This window comes from Ipomoea nil, unplaced genomic scaffold, assembly GCF_001879475.1.
Source record: "Ipomoea nil cultivar Tokyo-kokei standard unplaced genomic scaffold, Asagao_1.1 scaffold1407, whole genome shotgun sequence".
Lineage (NCBI taxonomy): Eukaryota > Viridiplantae > Streptophyta > Magnoliopsida > Solanales > Convolvulaceae > Ipomoea > Ipomoea nil.
In genome coordinates, this window is record NW_017617835.1 from 5,582,953 (window position 1) to 5,609,110 (window position 26,158).

The 26,158-nt window shown below is 37.2% G+C and overlaps 3 protein-coding genes and 1 long non-coding RNA gene across 7 annotated transcripts; 2 read left to right on the forward strand and 2 right to left on the reverse strand.

The window, feature by feature from the left end:
* The first annotated feature begins 3,032 nt into the window (after nucleotides 1–3,032).
* On the forward strand, nucleotides 3,033–21,134 carry LOC109186579. Its single transcript, XR_002055149.1, has 3 exons — nucleotides 3,033–3,052; nucleotides 11,234–11,236; nucleotides 21,072–21,134. It is a non-coding gene; the product is annotated as an uncharacterized LOC109186579 (long non-coding RNA).
* LOC109186578 (rhodanese-like domain-containing protein 7) lies at nucleotides 5,449–8,073 on the forward strand. Its single transcript, XM_019336626.1, has 5 exons — nucleotides 5,449–5,903; nucleotides 6,467–6,718; nucleotides 6,852–6,950; nucleotides 7,192–7,455; nucleotides 7,582–8,073. Exons 1-5 carry the CDS (start codon nucleotides 5,469–5,471, stop codon nucleotides 7,960–7,962), a joined length of 1,431 nt encoding a protein of 476 aa, XP_019192171.1. The 5' UTR covers nucleotides 5,449–5,468; the 3' UTR covers nucleotides 7,963–8,073.
* LOC109186576 (E3 ubiquitin-protein ligase SHPRH) lies at nucleotides 9,382–19,485 on the reverse strand. Of its 2 annotated transcripts, XM_019336620.1 has the most exons (20): nucleotides 19,249–19,479; nucleotides 18,268–19,069; nucleotides 17,965–18,171; nucleotides 17,517–17,578; nucleotides 16,715–17,210; nucleotides 15,896–16,096; nucleotides 15,453–15,708; nucleotides 14,854–15,094; nucleotides 14,608–14,771; nucleotides 13,968–14,516; nucleotides 13,717–13,883; nucleotides 13,077–13,293; nucleotides 12,769–12,975; nucleotides 12,144–12,260; nucleotides 11,792–12,034; nucleotides 11,417–11,621; nucleotides 10,840–11,045; nucleotides 10,528–10,679; nucleotides 10,083–10,347; nucleotides 9,382–9,992 (listed from the first exon to the last, which is right to left on the reverse strand). In XM_019336620.1, exons 2-20 carry the CDS (start codon nucleotides 19,065–19,067, stop codon nucleotides 9,759–9,761), a joined length of 4,989 nt encoding a protein of 1,662 aa, XP_019192165.1. In that variant the 5' UTR covers nucleotides 19,068–19,069; nucleotides 19,249–19,479; the 3' UTR covers nucleotides 9,382–9,758. The 2 variants fall into 2 exon arrangements, with proteins under 2 accessions (XP_019192165.1, XP_019192166.1); XM_019336621.1 differs by lacking the exons at nucleotides 9,382–9,992; nucleotides 10,083–10,347 and having other exon boundaries at nucleotides 10,609–10,700; nucleotides 18,268–19,485.
* On the reverse strand, nucleotides 21,101–25,219 carry LOC109186577 (protein ENHANCED DISEASE RESISTANCE 4-like). 3 transcript variants are annotated; one of them, XM_019336625.1, is made up of 4 exons: nucleotides 24,891–25,219; nucleotides 23,882–24,065; nucleotides 22,684–23,762; nucleotides 21,101–22,566 (listed from the first exon to the last, which is right to left on the reverse strand). In XM_019336625.1, the coding sequence occupies exons 2-4, from the start codon at nucleotides 24,000–24,002 to the stop codon at nucleotides 21,322–21,324; spliced, it is 2,445 nt and encodes an 814-aa protein (XP_019192170.1). In that variant the 5' UTR covers nucleotides 24,003–24,065; nucleotides 24,891–25,219; the 3' UTR covers nucleotides 21,101–21,321. The 3 variants fall into 3 exon arrangements, with proteins under 3 accessions (XP_019192170.1, XP_019192167.1, XP_019192168.1); XM_019336622.1 differs by having other exon boundaries at nucleotides 21,101–22,613; nucleotides 22,656–23,762; XM_019336623.1 differs by lacking the exon at nucleotides 24,891–25,219 and adding an exon at nucleotides 24,765–24,879 and having other exon boundaries at nucleotides 21,101–22,613; nucleotides 22,656–23,762.
* Nucleotides 25,220–26,158: the final 939 nt, after the last annotated feature.

Below are 26,158 nucleotides of genomic sequence, written 5' to 3' on the forward strand. Positions count from 1 at the left end.
AAAACGGTGATAAAACACTCCCTTCACTTAAATTAGAAGAGACACACACACCATCTCATCAACATCCAATGGGTAATAAAGCATATTTCGTCCGCACGGACAACTCGATCAGTTAGTTTATAGGTAATAGATTGTAGACAATGACACGAGATTGAGCCATGACAGTTGCAGTGTGGGAGACTGGGAGTTACACCAAAAAATGTGGTGCTCTTATTGCAAATACCAAACACAAATTAATTAACACTGGTCTTCTCACCTAATGGGACGATGTTGAGTCAGTGTAATTTACCCAATCACTATCGTGTCAGGTCGAATGTGAGGATCTTGGAGCGAGGGAATTTTACCTTTTGTAAACTATAAAGCATATTCTTTACAAGTAATTTAAGTTATACTCTAGAATATTCACCCCAAATAATTTTTCTCGATTGAGTTTAAGTACATTACATAAACGTGTGGAGAAAGGATAGAATATGTAGTAATGTACACAATTCAAAAGTCTTTGATTTCCTTTTCATTATTTTCGAATCTTCCCTTGGTGTATGGCCAATAGGCCATGATAAATATATAACAAACCCCACAGCTCTTCTTAATTTTATACAACACAACACAATGGCGCATGACTTTAATTAGTACTAAAATGTCATTAGTTTAATTCTTATTAATACTTTTGATAAATTAAGTTTATGTTCTCAACAAAAAAAATTAAGAATCAATCTAAAAAAATTTAATTGACATAAAGCAATGAAAGAAGAAATAGGATAGTATTTGATAATTTTTTCAAACATTAAAATGCACTTGGTACACTTTTTCTTATAAGTAACAAACACTTTATTCCCGATTAATATTACATTTTTAAATATAAGTATTAATTTTCATCTTGACTCGACTCGTTTCACGAATAAGAATCCGTAAGACGGTCTCACATGATAGTCACTTTATCTTTTTATATTTATATAATCTATTATCTATCCGCTATAAATCCTCGTATGCCCAATAATACACATTTTTTTTACTTTTTTTTTTTTTAAGTCAATCGTCATTTTAGAGCAATATTAATCATGATTGAAAATTTACTTATTTCCGACCACTCGTGAAAAGGACAAAAATTCCTATAAATTTCAAAAATTTCAACTACCGTGAGGTTGAACAGAAGTAAAAGAAAAGAGAAGGATAGGGAAATTGGAAGATGTGGGGAAAGAAGCTAAAGAAAATGATTTGTTTTTTTCTTTTTAAAAGAAATTCAACAAGAACAACATCTTCATTGTTTCCGAAATTACTTTTTAACAATCATGGTTATATTAATTTTTTTTTTTTTTGGTTTTAATAAAAAAATTTCTGATTATCGTGAAGTAATTTTTTTTTTTTTTTTTTGAAACCACTAGTTATCTTGATTGGCATAGTCGTCTACGTAGTCAAACTCATATGTTACACACACACAGAGATATACGAGTTTTAATTTCAAATTTAAGGATTCATCACCGTTTTTACCTATAAGACCGTCAAATTCATTCCTTACATACTACGACTACTAATAAAGTAAATAATTTGAATCTATTTTAAATTGATTAACCAATCAATGGAATTATATGCCTCAGATTTCTCACGCATGCACATATAGGTAGTGGTACCTGTAGACTGTAGTGTTGATAGTAGATAGAATTTTGTCCGGATGCAATGTATGCATCAGATCAGATAAAGATATCTATTGTATATCTATTGTGTGTATATTTGTTTGGATTTTTAATCCAATCTAACCGTTTATATATATATATATATATATATATATATATATATATATATATATATATATAATCCGGTAAATTTGTTTACTACGGCTCTGTTTGGCAAACTTAGTTGAAAAACTACAAGCTAGGAGCTGAAAGCTGAAAAACTATAAGCTAGGAGTTGAAAATTTAAGAGCTGTTAAGCTAGCTGTTATGGTTGAAAGTGTTTGGTAAAATTAACTTTTTGATAAGCTAATAAATGTAAAAACACTAAAAAGGACATCTTCAAAATATTTAAAGTATTTTGTTTACATATTAAAATTTAACATTTTGTTTTCAACAAAATTTAACATTTTGAAATAAAACGATTAGTATAATTACGATCTAGCATCTCATAACATCTTCATCCTATTCATCATATATATTAGATAATCAATCTTAAAATAATAATAATAATAATAAACGATAAAGGTGCGGATAAAGGATTTGTCATTTCTTTAAAAATGTTTAATAATAATAATAAAGGATTTGTCGTGAAAGTTGTAGATAAAGGAGAAGTAAATAGTTTTTAATTGGGAAGGGTAAATGATGGTATTTTTTTAAAATAATAATGATAAAAATGAAAAAAATGTTAGGAAGCTCCTAACTTATTTTGAAACGCTGCCTAAGGTAGCGTTCCAAAATAAGCTCTTATTTGAAACTACGAGCTTATTTTGGGAACATTATCAAACAGAACTTATAACTTATTAGTAGCTTAAAATAAGCTATAAGCTCATAAATAAGCTCTACCAAACAGAGTCTACAAGTTTGATAATTTATTTTTGTATATATGTATCATGTTAAAAAATTTAAGATAAAACACTTGTTTAATTCTTCATATAGTTTGATCTCCCTCTATATATATAGAAAAAAATTCAAATGCGGCGATGTCCTTAGGTGCAACGGTGTGGCGAAATTTCAGAATACACCAACAGTGTTAACAACATGCACCAACAGTGTAAGGGAAACACACCACAATGAAATGCAAAAAAAAAAAAAAACACAAAAAAAAAAAAAACAGAACAGACCCAAATAAAATACACCATATAACTCACAACACCCAATGGTGTATTTCCGAACACTGTATAATGTTTTTACTCACACCTAATAATGTATTTTTTGTGATGCGTACCTAATTTGTGTGTGTTTTTATAGTGCATTTTCCTAACTTTGATGGTATATATTTGTTGAACTATTGGTGACGCTGCACTGCTGCATCAAAGAATATCGACGTACTTGAACCTTACTATATATATATATATATATATATATATATATATATATATTGAGTAAGGATAGAAATTCGTTGCCACTATTCAATGGTTTGCGTTGGCTAATAGCCTACAATCTACCCAAAGAAGACTACGCAAACAAGTCGACCGAGAGAAAGTCTATAAAAATTAGCCATTCAACCACCCATTTCGGAACAACTTGATATAGATTTATATTCATACGGTGATGGCAGGTGTGGCTTACATCAATACATCTCCATCTTATTATATTATTATTTTAATAAGGGATACCGGAAAATTTTGCTTTGTATTACTCCGCATTATATACTCCGTATTAAAAGTATATATTTAAATAGTATTGACATAGAAATTGAATTCAATTTTTAGTCAAGAAAAAGGATAGGAATTTGTGTCATGTCTTTCCACAACAATATTGTCTATTGGCATTTTGCTTCCTCAAATAAAGACGATGAATCAACGCAATTACTGTATTAAGAAATATCATGTCTGCAATCTCTTTTCAATACTATTACATGACATGTTCATATATTTAATAATTTAGGAATAAGGGTCAAATAGGTCACTCAACTGCACAACAAAGTGTAATTAGACCATTGAACTCAAACAGAATGCAATTAAGCCATTGAACAACACAAAAACATGCAATTTAGTCCAAAATAACTTGTTTACCTAGAATAGCAAGTTACCAATTTCAAAATTAATTTTTTAAAATAATTTTTAATAAATAAATAATTAAATTATTATTTAAAAAAAAAAAAAAAAACAGAAACTTCCAGCCGGCTACGTCTCCGTGGCCGGAGACGGACCTCCGTCTCCAGCCATGGAGACAAAGACCTTCGTCTCCCTGGCCATGGAGACGAAGGACGTCGTCTCCATGGCCGGAGACCAAGGTCTTTGTCTCCATGGCTGGAGACGGAGGTTCGTCTCCGGCCATGGAGACAAAGCCGGCCGGAGACGATTCGTCTCCGGCCGGAAGTTTCTGTTTTTTTTTTTTTTTTTTTTTTTTTTTTTTTTTTAATATTTTAATTAATTATTTATTAAAAGTTATTTTAAAAAATTAATTTTGAAATTGGTAACTTGTTACTATAGGTAAACAAGTCATTTTGGGCTAAATTGCATGTTTTTGTGTTGTTCAATGGCTTAATTGCATTCTTTTTGAGTTCAATAACCTAATTACACTTTGGTGTGCAGTTGAGTGGCCTATTTGACCCTTATTCCAATAATTTATTAAAATGCTACAGTTCCATGCACTTAATCAATCATCAACAAACATGACTAGATGAGAATTTCTAATTCAATACTGGTACTCTCAAATCTTATTCTATGATGTGACGGAATATGATAAATTACTTTTTTCATGTGAGTCTCAATACAAATATCTACTTTAAGATTTTGTGCGTGGAATTACAAGTTAGGGGTGAAAATAGGAATACACATAATATTTTTTTAAAAGAATAAATAGCAAAGATCTTTGCAATTGATCGAATCACACTATATCCATAACCAATAATTATTCATGTTCTTCCCAACGGACGAATTAATTGACTTTCGAGTTTCGATCAACCAATAGAGATGCACATTTGTAGCTTTTTGGCACCTAACCTTTGAAAATTGCGAACGGAAGATTCTATTTGTATGCTCTATATTAGATCTTATCTCAAATGGTCGGTTTATACAAGTTAAATCACAAATAAAATTGATTCTTATACATTAGAATTTGTAACCTAATAATGTCAAGAAACCTTCTATTGATCTCTCCCCTCCCCAAAATATATTGTAAAGTAAAGATAAGGGAGGTCTTAAATTTAAACGTCAATTGATTCAGTATGCAATATTTAAGAGAAAAGACTAAAATTCGAACCTCGATAGCGACAGTGTGAGAATTATGAGTCAAAGTGGATAGATCTTTTGTGCGCACCGACATTTGATCCTGTCTACTGAATCATTGAGTCACCATAATTTACATTCTCACAAATGCTCTGTCAGACCGGGATGTGAAGCTCTTAAGGTTGAAAATTCAACCTTTTGTCATGTGATGTGTCTCTGGACTTGCAATAGAGTTTTAAAATTGACTCAAGTATTATAAAGTGTAATTTATAATACCCACTTTTTAATATTATGGAGTGCATTTTTAACAATAAAATGTGCATTTTGTAATAATCTTAAGAAGTGCATTATATAGTGTTAAAAATTGCACGGTAATAATCTGAAAGTTTGTTCTCATATGATTCTCTTCATATAATAAGGCTAAGATTATTTCTCCGTACTAGTCAAGCAGTATAATTGTCGGGCTGAGATTACTTTACCGTACTAGTAAATTCTCAAAGACTTTGTGATCAAACACCATAGTTGTCTCGATCATAGGTTCAAACGATGAGAATTCAAATTCAATTACAGTTACAGAAGATGAATATTAATTAAAAAATAATAAAACATCATAGGCAAGAAATGGATGGAGATGGAAGCGACCGTCACCGTCTCAATGCAAGCGGTTATCCCTTCCTTTAGGAGAACGGCGTCAGTGGCGGCGCTGAGAATGATGTCCACATCCTCAACTATTTCCCCAAACCCTAACCCTATCCTCCGCCGTCCCGCCATGAAATCCACCTCGGAACCACCATCAGCGGCGGCGCTAAGCTTCCCTTTCTTTTCCAATCCCAAAATCGCTCTCTCCACCGCAGCTCAAAATGCTACTATCTCCAAATGCTTCGCTTCTACACCTGCCACGAATTCTATTCCCATTCCGCCGGCGGCCGAATTGGGAAATGAAGAGTCCGACTCCACCAGCACGGAGCCTAAGCTGGTGGTTGTTTCCTTCTATAAGTTTGCGGATTTTCCCGACCACGCCGAGCTTAGGAAGCCATTGAAGGAGCTCTGTGAGCAACTGGTATATTGCTTTCTCACTGTAGAAATGCCTACATTAACTATCTCTATAGTCAATTTCGATCTTGATTGGTGTTTTGCTTAGTTTAATAAGTTTGAAGGCTTTCTTAATCACTTTCATAGTTATAATTCAAAGGTTAAATACAGCCCGTTGGTGATTCATAGTTATAATTCAAAGCTTAAATGAGAAAGTTGCTTCCTTTACTGAAAAAAGTTGAGAAAAATAATCAAGAACAAGAATTGAAAAATAATGGCTAAGGTAGCGAAACTGTTCTTTTATTAATTGTGATCATGCATCATATTTATATGTAATGTAACCCTCTCTAAACAAGTTAACAAGGTAATGTACAACGTTACCCTAACCCGTAATATATGTCCAACACCTATCATCTTCCCGTACATATGGGACATACACGACAACAAAAAAAATTGCATTTTTTACAATAATTACCACCAATATTAGTATATGGTTTTTCTGAGTACTTACATTTTACTTTTAACTGCAAATTTTTAGTTAATTGTGGTTTTTCCCTGCCATTGGTACCTTACCAAGCTGATCATATTCAGCTCGTGTCAGGTGGTATTATTCTTGCACCAGAAGGAATAAATGGCAGCGTATGTGGCACCCGGGAATCAGTGGAAGAGGTTCTTGCATTCATTCAACGTGATGACCGCCTAAAGGGACTTAGACGGGTGGAGTCACCAGTGAGTCCTGAGGAAGAGGCTATTCATCAAGGACATACGAGCAGCTCCCCTCTTGCTGCTGGTGAAGATGCTCCGTTTCGATGGGATCATGTTAGGGTTAAGCTGAAGAAAGAGGTAACACGAACTAAATTCGAACAATGACTTGTTATTTACTGCTTTTGAGTGCAACACCGTTCCTCTGTTGTTAGAGTTTGTTCTTCAGGCATGGGATGCCGATTTAGATTCAATTTTACTGTTCTTTTGGCAGATAGTCACGCTTGGCATGCCATCCGTCTCGCCAATTGAAAGAGTTGGCAAATACATTAAGCCAAAGGATTGGAATGCGTTGATAAGTGATCCAGATGTTGTAAGTTGCTTTGCGTATATGTTATATATCATCATTTCAATCTTTGAATTTCTAGCATTAATGGTACAAAGCAATAAACTTTAGACATATTGCATCGTTTCCTGTTACAATGGGATGAGATCGACATCTATTTTTGCATTCTATATCAACTGAGCATTTTAACACTCGAGCTAGCAATTGCCATTTCTTGGTCTTGAATCTTGACTTAGGATTGGACTGAATTAATTGCATTACTCATTAGGTTGTTATTGATGTGCGCAATGACTATGAAACGAGAATTGGGAAGTTCAAAGGTGCAGTAGATCCATGTACCGCTGCATTCCGGGATTTCCCAACCTGGGTTGAGGATCGCTTTGAACTTGGAGAGTCGGAAAATCAGATGCATTCAGAAAAGCAAGTTACGGAAATGGAAAAGAAACCACTGCCCAAAGTGGCAATGTACTGCACGGGTGGGATTCGCTGTGAGAAAGCTTCAAGTTTGCTCCTAAGGAACGGGTTTGAAGAGGTAACCTTTTCCTCTTTCATTTATAAATTTGCCCAAGATTCTGTTATGCCTAAACTAGCATTTGTTATCCCAGATTTTATGCAAACTGTTATGTTTTCTGCCCGTTCTTGATTGTTTGATTACCAGGTTTATCATCTGGAAGGAGGGATTTTGAAGTATCTCGAGGAAGTTCCCGAGACAGAGAGCCTCTGGGAGGGGGAATGCTTTGTGTTTGATAAACGCGTTTCAGTTGAACATGGTTTGGCCCAAGGCACATTCAAGCTTTGCTATGGCTGCAAGCAACCGGTGAGCGATGCAGACATGGAGGCTCCAGAGTGGGAGTACGGTGTCTCCTGTCCATACTGTTTCTCGTCGAAATCTGAAGAAGAGAAAGAGCGAGCCAGAGCTCGTCAAAGGCAGTTCGAGAGATGGGGCATTATCGGTGGTCCAGACAAGGGTCGAAAACCAGCAAAGATCATGGAAGAGAGCAAGCAGCACAGCCCTGCCCAGATGTCAAGGTCCCTTTAACTTCTTCTCCCTTATATAGAACTTGTTTTAATCTTATTGAAGTTATTATGATATGAATAGGGAAAAAAAAAAAGGATCTTCCCTGACATGATAACACCTTTCATTTGATTCCATGATTATTATATTATATTATATTAGTACAATGATACACAAACACTATCTAATCTGGAGAGGAATCAAGAATGGGATCACTGGTGCTACTGTTTTCCTTGAGAGCCTGGAAAATTCTTGAACTTTTGTCAAAAATCTGGGCCCTTCGATTGTAATCATTTGGGGCTCTTCCTTCATCATCTCCCATGATGGCTTCTCTTTCCAGACACTCCAACAGCTCAGCTACCCCATTCACCTCACAGCACTTCCCTCTCAGTCTTCCCATTCCGGCCAATTCTTCCTCCAGTTTCCTTTCCAACTCCGGCACTGAACTACCCCCTCCTCCGCATTTCACCGCCGTCGTCGACCTCTGCAACCGCCTACTGCCGCCGTGGACGTGGCGGGGCAATGCCGGAACTGGAGAAATCTTGATTCTGGGTTTGATGGAGGAGGATAGACAAGCCTCCATAGCTAACAGATTAAACTAAATAATTCAGTTAGTTCTTGAGTGGTAGATTAACAGAAATTTAAATCAGATGAAAAGATATGGGTTTGTTTGGAGAAATCGAATATAAATAGATTTGGTTCCTACGAAGAGTAAGATTTCGGCACGACATATATAGAAGCGTCTACACGGTAATTGGTGGGGGGGGGGGGGGGACACGTGGCAGTAGAATTGAGCGCCACGTCATGTATTTGATCCACGTGGAGGTGCACAATTCAAAGACGCCACGTTGTATAGATGTGGTGCCACATGGAAGACAGTGGATAGAGCAACAGAATTGCGGCGCGCTTGTTTTACGTGACTTACCTCCATGCCTGTCGGACTAATCATGCGGCTGCGATTGTCCTGTCGTGCGGATATACGTAATCAATTATGAAATCAACGGCCATAATATAAAAGGTGCCATTCAGTTGTGCCCATGCCAATTTACCTGGTAAGATAGCAAAGTTTATCAGGATTATAAGATATTTTTCTTCCCTCATTCAATCAGTATCAATATGACAATATCAGATATAATTAAAAAAGTTTTTGATAAAATAAATATTTTTGAGACAAAATCATTATAGACCCAATATGTTAATACACAACCAAACATCACTATTGGTAATCATTTCAATTCTACCTTATTACCGAACATGCAAAATACTTTCACCAAAACCCATTATCATTACCAAATATTTGATTCTCATTCCGATTCCGATTGTGATTCCCATGTGCAAACCAAACACAAGTACACAACCATAAGTATCTTCCATTTGTAAGTTAATTAGTAGATCATATTATATGCCTATAGTGCTTTAAAAGAAAACATTTTGCACCCATCATACAAAAGATAAACCACCAATTGTGATTGTTATCAATAGAGATTTCTATGAAGCTATGATACAACACTATGGTTTACAAGAGCCTACTACTGAATCTGTGAATGTGAAAAGAAACTGAACACAGTACTATTTTACCTGAATGTGGAGAAGAAGTTAAATGTACAATGTAGTTTAGTGACGATATAATCTATAACAAAAAGTCTACACTGTTAGGGCCAACCCTAGTTAAATTAGTTGGCCTGTTGACTTGGTAGCGACAAGGTTTCAAGAATGATAGAAGCTGGTGGGAAATTGAGGGCGGAACCGTGGAAGGTTGAGAAAATATTTGATATATATATATATATATATATATATATATATATTGCAAGTGAAAGGTCTTAGCTTGATGGTGTGTTCTCTGCTAGCCTCCTCTCAGCAGCTAAAGCAGCAGCAACAGATGGTGGCAAATGCATCAAGCTCCCAGAAGGGTTTTGGTCCACTCTGAATAAGGATTCAATGTCATTGAGTGTCAAAACAGGCTGATCTTGGTTCTTTCGGTTTCCGCTAACGAATGAATCTGCAGTCCTGCTCTTGTTCAGTTTGAATATGCTCTCTTCAACTGTGTCCTTCACCTATTTCAAGGGCATCAAAGGGTTGATTTCGCAATTGTGTTTACATTATATTCACGCGCATGTATAGTATATTGAGGAGAGGATACGTACTATAAAACGATGGACGAGGGTTTTCTTCACTTGTCCTATCCGGTGCACCCTGCTAATGGCTTGTGCTTCTGCACCTGGATTGAGCAATGGCTCAACAAGAATCACGTGCTCGGCTTCCAGAAGGTTGAGGCCATTGGCTCCATGTTGAATCAAGAGCAGTAAGACCTGAACTGGTTTGGCATCTGGCTGCCTGTCTTCACTCCTACCGCGTCCTATAGAATTACTGTTTTGCCCTCTGAAATGGTTGATGGCAACGTGCGCTTTTCTGCACGGCCACCGCTATGAACATTAGTCTATGAAATCTGAATAAGTGAGTGAGATGCAGCAAGAACACGTGGACATACTCGTTTTATTCTCTCTTCCAAACAATGTTTTGAATGTGAATTCATTTCCAATAGAACAATTGCAAAATTAAGCACTGAATAAGTTTTAATAAAATGTTTACCTGCCCCCTTTCATTCTTATGTAGCTAATATCGTTTGCAGCAAAGGCATGTGCCAAGACATCAAGAACATCATTCCAACTGCTAAAAACAAGGACCTTCGCGGTTAGATTTTTGGAAGTGATCCATAAAATTCTTCTTGTCACAGCTTCAACCTACAAAACCATCCATCACAACTATAGGTGCATTTGCATAGTCTAGAAGTTTAACTTACAACATATATATATATAAATTCAAAGGGTAAGGAGTCGGGCTGACTGTTTTTTAGAATGGCAAGTCACTTCTATCACAATCATAGGTGGAATGGTAAAATACCTTCGTACTATAAGATCCTTGAACGGTAATAGAAGCTTCAGAATTCTCACTGGCGTCAAATGGAATTTCGTCTGATTTATGCTCCCTATCAACAGCATAGGCAATATTTCTATAATCAGTATGTTGTCTACATGTTGGGCACATCACCCAACTAGTAACAGGTTTTCCCAGGTGACCTGATCTCTGCTCAGTCAAAGCAAACAAACCTGCGAATATTAAAGGCACGTCCAGCTCAGTTATGTTAATATCAATTAATTATTTAATTTCATACATTAATAAACCATCTGATAAAGGTAGAGATACAAAAGTCGAGCATTCACATTAATTTCACCATCACCCCACTACTTGAGGTTTGCATTTAGACTAATACCTTCACCCATATTGTGCATGGAAGTAAGTTGATCTTACCCCAGTCGAATTAAGAAAATTGGTAACATGTTCTGAAACACAATAATATGCATCTGATCTTTTTTTTTGTTTTTTGTTTTTGCCTCTTTTCCACATATATTCCCGTGTAAACATGCATCAGCTGAGCTTAATAATGCAGATGGGTGTGGAAGATAATAGAAAAACTTACATTTACAACAAATGACATGACCACATTGGAAAACCATCTTTTGGCTATTAAGTTTCTCATGACAAATAGGACATGCATCCTCCTCGGCCTTCGTGAAGCTTCCATTTTGATTTTCTTCGGAAGTTCTGGATGTCACCATTGCTTGAGTTGAAGTTGTGTCATCTGTGCTTTCTGCCTGCTGTTTTTGTTTAGATTGCACTAGACCCTAAAAGAGATCACAAACAGAACAAAGAGAAGTAGAATGAGAGTCAATGAGCTAATCACAAGTGCCAACTCTAAGAGGTTTTGTTTAAAAATGATTTAACGGTGAAGAAAGCAGTATTCCTATTATCAAATTTTCAAGATGAATGCTAACAAACTATTAAGTTTTGTTACCTTCAAATAGCGGAGTTGCCCTTTTACTCGGGATAAAGAAGACAAAGCCAAAAACTTTTCACTAGAAAATTCAGCACTAGCTACAACTAATTCTCCCAAGTCTAGGGCATCAATCGATTTATCATTCTCATCTTCTCGCAAGCGCAGTCGAGAGGTTGCCATACTAATTTCATCATAAGCACGCAGAACTTGAGCTTGTGCAATTGCAAGAGACCTTGCTTGTGGATACTCCTTTCGCATTGCCTACATACAATTTCAAAAATATGAGTTTTCTTACTAAAACCAGGAATCATACAAAAATAAAATACGGGTTTCTCCTTGTTCTAATATAAGAGTATTCATCCAGGAGCACCTCAAGGAGAAGTAGCTGCTTTGTTGCCGCTGACAAGCCCTCTCTATCTAACAGACCTCTTGAGTTGCTCTTGATAATGCCCAGCACCACCTCCAGGTCCGACGGTGATTTTGATACCTATTCATGCCAAGATTACCGACAGTTGGTGCATGACAAAACGTTAGGGGCAAATTGACATCTATCCAATAAAAGAAGTAATAATCAATAATGACAAGATTCATATTCTAGGAACCAAATCCAAATTTCTAAAGGCATATGGCATTATGAGTCTTGCATCCCAGATTTTAAAGGAACCCGAGCAGCTTATAGCCTTATACAACCTTTAATCTCTGACAGACAATGTCTTGCTAAGGTAAAAACGAATAACTTAACCTTTCCTCACGTTAATTTCTGTTCAGGATATAGAAAAATAAAACCAATAAAGGAAAACGGATGAAAAAGCTGGCCACTAGCTCATACAGAATTTCAAAAATTTAGTCAAAGAGCAGAAAAAGTTCAGTTAATCTTGAATGCCACAATCAACAAAGGAACTGCTAGGTGTAGAAGATCTAGTTGACTCTGATAAATAAATAAATAAAAGTAGCAAGAGGAAACAAGTTATTAAGCATAAACAATAACTACTCACCATCACTCTCTCTCCTGTGTCCCTCTTACTTCCATTATCTTCATATTCAAGTGTCAATGAAGTTGGCTTCTTGTTAGGTTGAGACAATGTCGAATAAAAACGATTTAGCGCAGACATCTTCTTCTGCAGGTTAACAGCCTCCTCAGCAGATGTAATTGCCTCTCCATATTTTCCTTTATTAAGACGAAAAAGGCTGGCCTCATATGCCTAGAAAAGGGTAATCACATACAAAGAGAATATTAAGGTACATTCTGCAAGCATTAGATACAAAAACAAAGCTAAATGGAAAACCAGTTTGAAAATAACACCTGAAATAAGTCGTCAAGTTCACAGTGAACACACATAGGACCTTCAGTATTAGCATAACATTTTGGACAGTATCTCACACGTTCTATGTCCTCCTTCCTGGGATTGCCCATTGTTTGGTCAATTTCCAAAAGTCTATCAAGTAAAGTTTTCCTAGAACCTTCCAATGAATCTAAACCAGTCTGAATAAAATACTTCAGAGCAGTTATGCTGCGGAAGCTGCACCAAAGAATACAAGAAACTTAAGCAACAATTCTTTGATTTATGCCTTAAGTCAATTTCTGTTTTAGGAAATTGGCCCTTATGTCAACTTGGCACAGAAGTAATCCATGGTGGTTGCTTTAGACCCATGGCAGAGTCTTATATGCCATGTGAGAAGTGTTCTGAAAATTATCCTTTTATTTTAGGATGTCATAAAATATATTGAGGAGATACTAAAAAAATTCATAGAACAATCAATGTTAACAAATAATTAAAATACAGACCCAATGCACCAAAAAGAATTTGAAGTGTAGCTCTCAATCTCAACCAAAGAAGAGAGCACTACTATTTGTATTTCTAAAAATCTGGTAATCAGGCAGTAATTACCATTGACTCAAGAAACAATAAAACTAATATACAAGAACAACATCAATCACTAACCAGGAGGCAATCCTTGATGCCCTATTAGTGTTCAGGGTCCCAGAAACAGCTTCTCCTATTTTCCGGATCAACTCACTCGACAAGTCCTTGTTTTGCTCAATATGGTGTAGGGATTCTAACCACCAAGCTGTATGCTGATTTTTTCTATCATTAAATGCATTGCAAACCTTCAAAGGAAACATCAAAGAAAATTGCTTATGGCATAAGAAAGGGTTTTACAAGGCAATACTTAAAATATTGGTATGAAGTACCTGCTCAAATGACTTCCTGAACTCTTGTTGAGCCATGTACAACTTCGAATTAAACACAGACAAGTACCTTTGCTTTAAATTTTCACATGATGTATTCAGACATTGCTTCTCAGGTTCCACATCAGAACTTCCGTCTCCAGAATAATTTGTTGCTGAGTCAAGCACTGAATTGGACAAGTCCTTAATGGTAAAATTTGCTGCCTCCATGCTTCTTGTTTCACTTTTTAATGAATTTTGAATGTCTTCATCAACACCTTCTGTCATGAAGGAACTCTCTTTAGAGCTTCCAGGAGCAGATTGAACCTTTTCCAAGCCATCAGAATTTTGTGGTAGTATCTCAGCAAGATTATGATGTATGTGAATGTTTAACAAAGGGTCCAAGCGGAAATCTTCAGAATGCTCTTCAGTTAAAGCCAGTGCTTCTTTGTATAGTGATATAGCTTGAGGAATATTTTTCTCAATAATAGCTATACCAGCAAGTGCATTTAAGGCAACGACTAGTTTCCTGAGCTCTTCTTCTCCTTCTACCTTGGTCTTACCTACAAGAACCTACATAAAAGAAGTCATCTTTAAATACACATATAACAGGCTTTATCTTTTGAAGAAAATCAGAGCTATGTGACCCAACAGAAGGACATACCGACAGAACCTCTTCCATGGTCATGGGAGACTGTTGTAGAGAGCGCAGCCCAGAACTTCCCACTTGTGGATGACAGCAGGCTTGTCGGAGCTTCAAAAGTGAGTTGAACAGCTTCGCAGCATCCATATTGGTGATGACAACACCAGATAAAGAGTCATTGGAATCTAAGAATGATTTAAAACAATCACAAAAGTTTTTGTTCAAACCCTATGCAGAAAAATAGATGATCATCAATAATCAACAAACCTTGTGGTTTCTTCTTGTGAATATTATCTTTAAGATCTGCAATAAGCTCATGGGCATCATTAACACAGGTTTCATGTTGCCTCTGATAGAAGTGTTTCTCAATTGGTGACAAAGAAAGCCAAGAGACACATTCTTCTTGAGGAGGAAGCTGCAACTCTTCAGCAACATGCCCTTTTGATGACCGCCACATTAGCGGTTTAAAAAATTTGTGTGTGAATGCCATGGCTCCTTCATCTCCCCTCTGTAAAAGGGGGAAAAAGAAAAAAGAGGAATAATAACTGTTAAAGAGAGAGGCTGCTATGAAAATTTTTAAAATGCAGAAATGTAATAAAAGCTCTAAAATGTTGAAGCTTTCCAATGATAATCAAACAAATCTTCCAGATAGACAAGAAGTTGAATAACACAATAGCATGCTTCTAATAGTAATGAGGCAGATAGAAAGTTAGAAGACAGCTAAAAGATACGGAGTATAATTATATATAAGATATCCAAAAAATGGTGAGGGCATTTGTCAATGTATCTGCAATAAATGATGAACTTTCCAGCTCTAACATAGCAAAATATTTAGTTACATTCTAAGAATGTAGACACTGACAAACCTCGTATGGATCACAAATTACATCAGTCCACCATCTGAAAACATCAAATGGACTTGCTTTCAGGAATTTCAAAAGCCCATACAAATCATCAAGTCTCCTTTGTATGGGTGTCCCAGTTATACACCACCGATGAACTGTGTGTAGCCTTAGTGCCATTTCAGTTGCAGCAGCAGCATTACTCTCCACCATTTGAGCTTCATCCAAACATATCCTCCACCATAATATTCTAGTGAGAAGAGTAGGAATAACTGGATATCTGCACCAGGCACATAAGTTGTTGGTTGAAGAAGTACATTACTAATCTCTAAGCTGGAAAATAGAACAATTTAGCTCCACATGGGAACTGAAAAATTTACAGAATTCCATTTATAAATGATTCCTTTTCATGCAACCAGAGACAAGGAAAACTAAGAAAATTACTAGAAACTAGGGTTAAAGGATACCTTTTCTCAAATCTCAAGAAGCGACGATCACCATCATGTCTGTCAGAATCATGTGACAAGTCCTCTTTGAGCACATCATATGTTGTCAAGACAATGTCAGAACTGAGAAGCTCATTTATATCCATCAAAGGTGTCTCTGATAAAGTATTGTTTCTAACACCTTCATAAATGCATGTCCTCAGTGAACCAGGTTTTGTATGGCTGCATATAAAAATGAAAAAGATATTGTTAAGAGTCCCACATTGATAAAAATAAGAGATAACATATGGTTTATAAGGCCATGGGTTAGACTAGCTAATAGGTTAGATTCAATCTTTCAGTGTAGTTTGGCCCATGTGCATTATAGCCCAATTGAGTGACTGGTATCAGAGCCTGTTCAGTCCACTTTGTGTTCACCCAGTTATGGGTATTGGTAGCGTCCAAGCTTTGTTAAGATGGCCTGGTTGTTTGTCCACTTGAGGGGGAGTGTTAAGAGTCCCGCACTGGTTCAATCTTTTAGTGTGGTTTGGCCCATGTATTATAGCCCAATTGAGAGACCCTGGCCCAATCTTAGATTATAAGAGATATAAAGGCAAAAAGAAGATAGTCTGATGCAGACAACTCTAGACAAGTAAGCACTCAATAGACATGGCTTTATATGGTTGCATAAATTAACAGTTAAGTACGGGATAGCCTAAAAATAATACCAGAAAGATGTATCATAACAGCACTAAGCCAGAAAAACATCACAGCGGAAGAAATAGTTGAGAATACGCTTCCATCAGGTGATGAAGTATTAAAAAGAAAAAAAAAAAAAAAAAAAAGGAAGAGCAAGAATACCGAATAATTTCAGCATGCCACTGGGGCAATATAGGAGTAGGGCACACTATAAGAGTTGCACCTGATGCAACGGGTGCTTCAGTGGCTTGGATTAGTTCTGAGCATGCCCTGCAGATATGAACCCCATCCATCTCAACTATTTCTTCATTGCCTTTTCTTTTTGCACAATTCTTCAATTTTCCTGATGAATCCTGTCTGTGCATTTCTTTCTCAGAAGTTTTCATTCTTTTATGCTTTTTTGGTGAATAGCCAACGCAATCTGCATGTTGCCAAGCATCACAAACATCACACTGTACCCACAATCCCTTATACCTGATGCTTTCAGTCACAGAACCACATATACATTCAACCCTTTCTCGCTTCAATCTTTTAAGGTTTTTTCTCTGGTCCTGCTCAAGCTGTGTTGAATTGGACAAACTGCCAATTGCTGATGAAGTCACCTGGTGAGCAAAGACACATGCAAGCAGCTCAACAGTTTTCCCCAAGCCCATCTCATCTGCAATTTGTTATGGAAAATAACACCACAAGCAAAGAAAACCATTATTAGCTCAGGAAAGCTTTGAACCATAAAACTTGATTGATCATTGTTGAAACAATGACAGCAGACCTATTTGGCAAGACTAAAAATTTTTCTGGGATGATCAATACCTAAATTACAGTCAGTCACAGGAAAATTTTATTGTTTAAAAAAAAAAATTTACATGCAAATATCATGGGAATAAATGTATTGTGCTCCTTACATGTATCAAACTTCATTTTAGCCACTTATGACAGCCAAAGAGAATTCAATGATTTGACTTACCAGCTAGAATTCCGCCAGAAACGTAGCAGAAGGAACTGTCTGGATGAAGGGATACATTTCCACTGAAAATCACATACAAAAAAAAAAAAAAAAAAAAAAAAAAAAAAAAAAAAAAGAAGAAGAAGAAGAAGAAAGAAAGAAAGAACGAAAGATTGTTAGAGGCATCCTTCTCTTTTCTATGGGAAAGAGATATAAAGGAGACATGGTTTGTTGAAGAGAGAGATCACAGAAAAATTTTACAGAACATCAAATACATACATCTGCTGGTTTTTCTAGCGTAAAACTTGAGAATAAATGGATGCTTAGGTCCAAAATAAGGCACGGAATGAAAGTATGATAATGTAATTAGCTGCGCCAAGTAATCTGTATTAGATGCATCGAGAATGGTAACTGTCATGCCAAGCCAACTGCCATAGTCATATGAATTTGTAATGTGAGGACAACATACCTAAATGGATTGTAGTATACAGCAGCAGATTTGTCAATTAAACTCAATGGCATGCATAGAGGGGAAATCAACAGATTTATTTGGCTAGGTTCAGAATGTTCAGATGCGCCTTTCTCCCGCTGTACCATCCAATAAACTGCACGGCGCTGATATGGTCTAAGCTCAGGAACCAAATTAGGTAGAGGGTCATCCAACATAGGGTCTTCCCTGCATAATGTAGAACAGATATTAAGAAAATAATGAAGAATGGAACAGCAATAACAATTTTGTTCACAAAAAGAGATGAGTTGTATCATTACTCACTTTGATGGCTTAATGGCCTCATAGAAACTAACAACATCAAGCTTAGCACATTTTCTTGAAGCAGATGAATTCTCATCTGTGCCCAAACCAGTATCTTTGTCCCCTATCACGTTATATCCATATCTAGCCTCTGAAGTTGTAACTTCTGGGCGCAGCCATGCCATGACGCTTATCATACTCTTCTTCCAAAGCTGTCTTGTATTATCAAGAAGAGTTTCACATGCTTCAAATGCAGCTCTTAAAATCTCCACCCTAATCCTAAAAGACAATAAACCTTCAAGGAAGGTAACTGCCATTGCTGGCCTCAATGTCAAGAACTTCAAACTAGCTAAGTGAACAAGCCCAGAGACCCCTTCATCAGGTCCATCTAGATTTCCCGAAACCATTACAAGATGTTCTTCACCACCCTCTTTCACATGCTTTGCAACAAGTTCCACAACTATACTACTAGCAGATAAAACAGGCCAATGCCCTAACTTGATTCTACTAAGATGCTGGCTTACTCCATCCAATCTAAACCTCAGTAAATATCTCGAATCCCCATAAAGCTCATCACTCAATCTATAACCATAAAACTCCTCTTTTATGCTCAAATCCGACAAAACAATCTCTGAAATATCCATATGTTCATCAGACAACCAGGTAGACCGATCAACTTCAATGAAAAAGGGTTCATCAACTTCTACAAGCTTGTCTTTTTCTGCTCTAGCATCATTATTATCACATAATTCCGCGCCGGGGGCTTGCTTTCCGCGAATTCCGACAGAACGATGCGGCCGAAGTTGCTTCTTTCGACCCATCACTACACACAAAACCAAATTCTAGTCCTCCGTATGTAAAATGCAATAAATATAGAATACGATAACCATAATCAACTGAATTGTCGAAAACTGATAAATTTCAAAGCTCTACTACCATAATTACACCCATAAATGTGTGAAAGGAAATTCAGAAACTTCATAGCGGAGCTCATTGACCCACCTGAATCCCTAGAAAGGAAGGAAATTTATATTGCGCGCCGAATTGAGCTTCCACTGCAAACGAAGTGCGAAACCTAAGACGGTTTGCTTCCGTGTCAGGCCACGTAAGGCTAATTTTGTGACGGCACAAATCCTCGAAGACCTCACGAGTCACGACCAACGTCGTCTTCTCCGACGAGTGTCTCTGAAATTTAAGGTAATCCCTGAACCGACTGTCTCTCAGTGTTACCTCCATTTTTGAATCGGTTTGGATTTGTAAATACACTGTTCGTTAAGGGGTCGTTTGGTTCACGGAATGTCAGATTACCTAGGGAATGTTAGATTGCTGGGAATGTTAGATTACTGGGAATGTTAGATTCCTGTGTTTGGTTAAAATTGGGGTATGTAATATAATCATGTTTGGTTTAGGGTTATCTTTATTCACACACTATAATATTCTTAACATATTTTCATATATTTTAATAAATTTAAAAATTAAAATAAATAAATAAGATAACGGTATCATATATAATTACATGATTTTAAAATATTAACTAAAATATTGAACTTGAGAAACAAAATTATTTTATATGCTAACCTAACATAATAAAAATAAAAAATATATAATTACAAAAATAATTATGTGTGTGTGTGTGTGTGTGAGAGAGAGAGAGAGAGATAAACTAACATAACCAAGGTTATCTTACATAACCTTAGAAATTGAAGGGAATCACATTCCCTTCAAAATCCTATGTGGAGGGAATGTGACATTCCTGGGGAATGTTAGATTCCCTGAGATAATGTGAACCAAACATAAGAATGTGAGTTTTGGAATGTCACATTCCCTTGGTTATGTTATATAACCTGAACCAAACGCCCCCTTAAGGGTTTGACTGTCTTTTGATAAAGATATTTACAACTATTTAAAAAAAAAAAAAAAAAAAAAAAAGTCAAATGGGCTTATAAACATATTTTGAAACATTTAAGCCCAAAATTGTTTGGTAACGTGTAATTACAGGTTACCTAGAGTTCCGACGACCTTTCTTACACTTTTCAGCAATAATCACTGGCGACCCGCGCGCGTTTGGAGGAGGCGACCAACTGATCTACCTTCTCCTTCACCTGAGAGTGGTCGCCTTCCCTTGTCTTCTCCGGCGGTTGGAGGTTGAGTGGTCGCCTTCCCTTGTCTTCTCCGGCGGTTGGAGAATAGGTAACCTGTAATTACAGGTTACCTGGGGTTCCGGCGACTTTTCTTACACTTTCCAGACGACCAATGCGCGTTTGGGGCGGCCACCAATTGATCTACCTTCTCCTTCGCCTGAGAAGGCGAACAAGTGGTCGCCTTCCCTTGTCTTCTCCGGCGGTTGGAGAATTGGTAACCTGTAAATTACAGGTTACCTAAGATTCCGGCGACCTTTCTTACACTTTCCAGCAATAATCACAGGCAATCAGCGCGCGTGTGGAAGAAGCGACCAACTGATCTACCTCAGGCGACCAATTGGTCGCCTTCTCCAGTAAAGGAGAACGTGACCAACTTGGTCGCCTTCTCAGGCAGACCAGTTGGTCGCCTCCTACAAACGCGATCGGTGACCATTCAGTCATTGGTGATTATTACCGAAAAATGTAGGAAAAATCGCCGAAAAGTGTAAAAAAATATTGATTAAAAGCTGAATGTTGCAATGTGAAATTACCTTTTTGTCCCTGAATTTAACTCGAGAGGATGGTAAATGTAACGGGGGACCTTAGCAAAAATAAATAAATATTCAAAGGATTGAAGTCACTATACCAAGCATGGAGTTGACTAAGATGACAACATATTTCAAATGTTGTTATATATACACACAGTAAAGATAATTACAAATACAAATAAACCATATTGAAAATTTCAGTGCAAGACAAGTGAAACCATTTGCCTTTACACTACTGCAATGCAGCTTTTCCTGTTTAATCTGTAGAGAAATGGAGAGCAGAAAAAAAGAAATCTAAAAATCTGAAAGAACACTGTTTGTAACTCATATCAGCATTGAATTTCTTGGTTTCAAGATCCATGGTTCTGGTCCAGAATCCAGTCTGTGTTTCATATGTATCAGTTTAGCTATCTGAGCACTTGACTTATTGTGGAGTATCCCATGAGGCGATGAAGCGGGGAGCCTGCATTTGGGTGTTCGTGAACTTCCTCGATTTCTGATGATGAAATTCCCCAATTGGAAGGCCCTGCAGCTGATTCAGCGTGTTCCCAGCACGAATTCACTGGTTTGCTTCGGGATTCTCTCATCACAGACTTCATTTTCCGGTCTTCCATGGAGCTAGCAGATGAGACCTTCCTATTGAAGGTGGTTCTTCCATGAGGGACAGATGAAGGCTCCACTTCAGTTGAGCAACTCCTGCAGAAAGACGGCCCCAAATCGTCAGAATATGACAGAGATTCAGCGTGCAGGCAGCGTTGGGGAGCTGGATTCCTCTCGTTGAGATCACTGGATTCACTGGGCGGAGGGGCTAAAGTAGCAGCAGCCTGCTCGCCCATATCATAAACCGAGTCACTGTTCTCTGATAAACGATCATTGCTAATATCTGTTCTGTTTCGAAGATCAAACTTGAGAACCTTCAAGCATGCATTACACCTTACTAGCTGATAGCTTCTCCTCTTGATGACACCGAAATCTGCAGGCAGTTGTAATAGCTCCGAGCAGTGATCGCAAGCAACTATTGGCGCCCCGCCTTCAAATGGGAGGACATGTCGCATTTTACCATACCTTTCCCCTAAATGCAACTTCCTCACCTCGTGATCTTTCTGCCTCTGATCACTCGACGATTTCGGTTCATGTCCCCACTTGGAATAATACTTGGAGTTCGTGTAATGCTGGGGACTTTGCGAACTCGAGCTAGAATGGGTGGCATTGACATAGTTATGGTTAGTGCAGGCTGCCAGGTGACTTTTGTTGCAGCAAATGGAACCCAAAGGAAGTTGTGACGAGCAATGCCAGACCTGGGGGGAGCAGTGCAGGCACATACAATCGCCTCGGTGTCTATAATGAACAGCCTCTCCGGAGAAAGGTATTCTCGAGATTTTAGATGAAAATCCTTGCCCTTGGCTGCATCTTATAGGACATCGACGGTGGCTTGGATCAGCATCTGGTTGGAACTGATCAGAGTACAACGGGGCATGCATATCGTCGGGCCTCATATCTCCTGCACGAAACCTTCTATTAGCCTTTCCTTTTGACAGACGTGTTTCTTGGAGCTGGTTTTCGAGATCATGGACCATTCTCAAAAGTTCCATTTTTTCCCGGTCTGCATACGTGGGCATATTCGATGGATAAAAGCTGGAATGATGACGAAAATTGTTTTGCCATAATGTTGAAGGGCTCCCGTGACCATGACTCGTGTGGGAGCCTGTTGAAACAACTGGGAATGTACTAACACACTCATCCGTCATCAATTGCCTCCGATGTCCAAAGGTTTGATCACATCTTCTAGATTCAGCCCACTTATCTTGATTAGCTCGATGCATCCTTCGTGGTAACATCTGGGAGCAATTCTTGGCTGGATGGTGAGTCCTCGGCTTCCTGCTCAGCATGCTATCCTCGTTACACTCATCATCTGATCGAAATTCGTCAGGAATTTTGAGTTTTGCACTCTCGAACTTCCTTCCAACTTGTTGCGAAAACTTGCTATCCCCATCACAAGAAGATGCACTGCCATCATAAGCGTAATAGCTTCTGGTAGTGGGAGACTTGGGCATATCTCGGTGTGTTACTGTCGGTTGAGGATCGAGGGGTAAATTGTCTAGAGTATCCACAGAGCTTATACGGTCAAAACTTCGAGCAATTTCTTTGTCAGATTGTTCTGGCTGTTGGATGCCCTCGTGCAAGGGGCTTTGATCCACTTCAGTCTGTACCGGTGATGGCTTTTGAATTTCTTGACTCTCGGGCGAAATAATTTCTCCAGAACTCTTTGCGTGTTCAATGTATTCCAGAGTGTGGCCTGCAAAATCGTTTGGATCGTTGCTTTCTTGCGAGAGAGAATGGCTTTTACCCGAATCAGCATTGGCTTCTTCACTAAATGGAGAACTTCCAGCAAGAGAGTTAGTATACTCGGGGCTCTCCATTTCACAAGCTTCGCTTTCATACTCACACCTTCTGATGCATTCCATCTGTTCTCCAGCTTCTCGGGGAGCAGATGAAACTTCAGTCCCGTGATGTTTGAGCTCATTCGACTCAGAAAGTTCACCCGAGAAGTTCCTATCAATGGGGCACTCATCTTCGTGCTGCTCGATAGGCTCTCTAGCACTCGAGGACTTTCCATCAATCTCGTGAAAGCTACTACTAAGTCGAGGCGATTTTTCCTGTCCACTCCGCACCTTACTGCACTCCCCAATTTCATACCGAATCTTGCAGCTCTCACTCTGCAAAGTATCCACAGAGGAAATCGAGGAGTCTTTCTGATGTAAGCTGCTAATTCCCTTTTCCTTTGAATCCCGAGGATGAGTTTCAAGAACACTCAGCTCAGTGCTAGTGTTGTTTTTCCTTTTCTTTGCTACATTCAGAAGCAATACGATAAACGATTACAACAAGAACATAATCATATTTGCAAGCAGAAATGTAAAAGACTTCCAAGAAGGGGGAAAAGGAAAATCAAGAACGATTTATGATTACCTTGAAGAACTGTGTCGCATCCTCCACATTTATAGACGATCGATTCTGTTGGCTCTTCAAGGACTTTTCGGCATTTAGGACACCTAACAAGCCGAACTTGAGACTTCACTACGTTAGCCATGTTCCCGTTCCAGTCCAGCTATTGAGCTAGCTATATCAGTAAACCAAAACCAGCCACTAAAATCTGGTAAAACGCATAAAAACATTCGTTACACTTTGAAGGATTTAAGGACTGTACAGTATATAATGTTGTGTTTTGCACACAGTTCTGATTATATCTCATGGAAAAGGATAAATTTAGCAGCAGACAACCTTTGTTCTGATCTGTTCTCACATTTTAACAATATATGAGGAACAAAAGATGCTTAAACATGTTACATATGTAATACTCCAAATGAGTAAATGAATAGTGAAACCCTTTATCTTTCCACTTCCCAGATAAATCCAAATCTTGTCATTATATAACAGGAAAAAAAAACACTAGAGCAAGAGAACATGGTTCCACAGATAAACTCAAAATTGAGGTCATAAAAAGGACACTCTAGCAAGAGTAACATTAAACAATTGGGATTTTCCTTAAGCAACAACTTGATTCAGGTTGAAGCATAATTTGACAAGAACATATCACCTTCAACAAAACTATAGAAATGAAGCCCACCAAATTCAAGAATATGTAAGATCAGATAAGCCGCAACCTACCTTTCTCACAGCAGAACAAGTACCATAAACAAAGACCAAAATGAAGGTGAAGCTCTACCTACAGGTTCATTAAAATCTACGAAATTCCCATGAAATCAAATTAGAACCCAGTTCGAAATTTTCAGTTTTTAGCCAAAAGCAAACCTTGTAGAGCTAGAAAGTGGCAAAAAGATCAAAACTTTACCATGAGCATAAGTACCAAACATAAGAATGCTTCAAAACTTGAGCACATACATGAATGTAATGCGTTATATTCTTGGAGAGAGACCAGAATGAGATGAAATGAGTCAAGGGGAAGAAGAAAACGAACCTAACAAGAAATTGGGTGGGAGAATTTCTTGAAAATATTTTCATTAACGACAAGTCTCTGTCTCTCTTTCTCCATCTCCAGCTTCTTCTACACCTCTCTCTCTCTAAAAGTAAAACAGAGTGAGTCTTCTATACCGTGTAATAGAAGCTTGTCAACCCAGAAATTCCAACCTCTGAGTCGTTGTCCCTCGCCCTTTCTCTCTCTAAAATCTTCCCCTCTCTCTCTATATCTCTAGATTTATACGCAAGAAAATAGTGTAGACTAGTATTCTTTCCATTCCTTCTTCTTCCTCACCTTTGGTTTTCTTTGTTGTGAAGTGTGAACAGAAGAAACATGAAACATTTGCCAGCAAGACAGCAGGTTACTAAATGCTTTCCCTGTTACTCGGGGATAAGTTAATAGTTAGTCTATAAATAAATTAATTACTAGGTATTTTTATCTTTTTTAAAATGCTACTGACTCTATTACAATATAGTATTTGTTCGTAATTACTTTTTCAATCTACTGAAGCACGAATAGCCAATAACGCATCGAGACTTGAACTCACAATCTCCCATATGAGAGTTTAATCCGAGTGCCATTTGTGCACAAGGTGCTTGGCACTAGATATTTTTCTCTAATTACTGATGAATAATATAGTAGTATCTACTTATTTTGTCCGATTTTTAAATTTGCATATATACTTATTGGTAAATATCTAGCTGATTGAGTTAATGTTTGACTAGTTGATAGGTTTAACTGATTGTAGAAAAGTGTTTAATAAACTAGTTGATAGTTAATTACATTCAAAATTATTTTATTAAAAAGCGTATCAAACAAATATTTTGAACAACCTTTTTAACTTTAACATTTTAAAGCAATGAGTTGTTATAAAATATTAATTAATCAAACATTCATATTGATTGTTTAATCAAGTCAAAGTCAAATAGTTAATAATGGTCAAATAGGTCAAAATTGACTGATAAACTAATTATGTTACCAAAAAATACATTATTAAATCAATTTATGTAACTTTTTTTTATCATCATTTTGTTTGTTTAAAAAAAAAGAATATTAATAAGTATTGTTTTATTAGATCATGTTATTTGCATCTAAAATTTAAAGCAAATGACATTAATGGATAATTACCCAACTTGTAATACACCAAACTATTTTATGGTTGACTTTGAATATTTGATATCCTCCATCCATAATTAAGGAAGAATAATGCAACATATTACTCCTAATAAATATTTATTCGTGTATATTATTTTTATTAACAAATTAGC

Coding starts and splice junctions, on each gene's coding strand:
- LOC109186576 (XM_019336620.1), bottom strand. CDS start 19,067: ATGGGTCGAAAGAAGCAACTTCGGCCGCATCGTTCTGTCGGAATTCGC. Junction 14,772..14,853: donor TCACAAGAAGAAACCACAAG/GTTTGTTGATTA, acceptor AATCATTCTTAG/ATTCCAATGACTCTTTATCT. Junction 10,348..10,527: donor ATAAGAATGAAAGGGGGCAG/GTAAACATTTTA, acceptor GTGGCCGTGCAG/AAAAGCGCACGTTGCCATCA.
- LOC109186578 (XM_019336626.1), top strand. CDS start 5,469: ATGGAGATGGAAGCGACCGTCACCGTCTCAATGCAAGCGGTTATCCCT. Junction 5,904..6,466: donor AGGAGCTCTGTGAGCAACTG/GTATATTGCTTT, acceptor GATCATATTCAG/CTCGTGTCAGGTGGTATTAT. Junction 7,456..7,581: donor TAAGGAACGGGTTTGAAGAG/GTAACCTTTTCC, acceptor TTTGATTACCAG/GTTTATCATCTGGAAGGAGG.
- LOC109186577 (XM_019336622.1), bottom strand. CDS start 24,002: ATGGCTAACGTAGTGAAGTCTCAAGTTCGGCTTGTTAGGTGTCCTAAA. Junction 23,763..23,881: donor ATGCGACACAGTTCTTCAAG/GTAATCATAAAT, acceptor TTCTGAATGTAG/CAAAGAAAAGGAAAAACAAC. Junction 22,614..22,655: donor TCGGAGGCAATTGATGACGG/ATGAGTGTGTTA, acceptor CAACAGGCTCCC/ACACGAGTCATGGTCACGGG.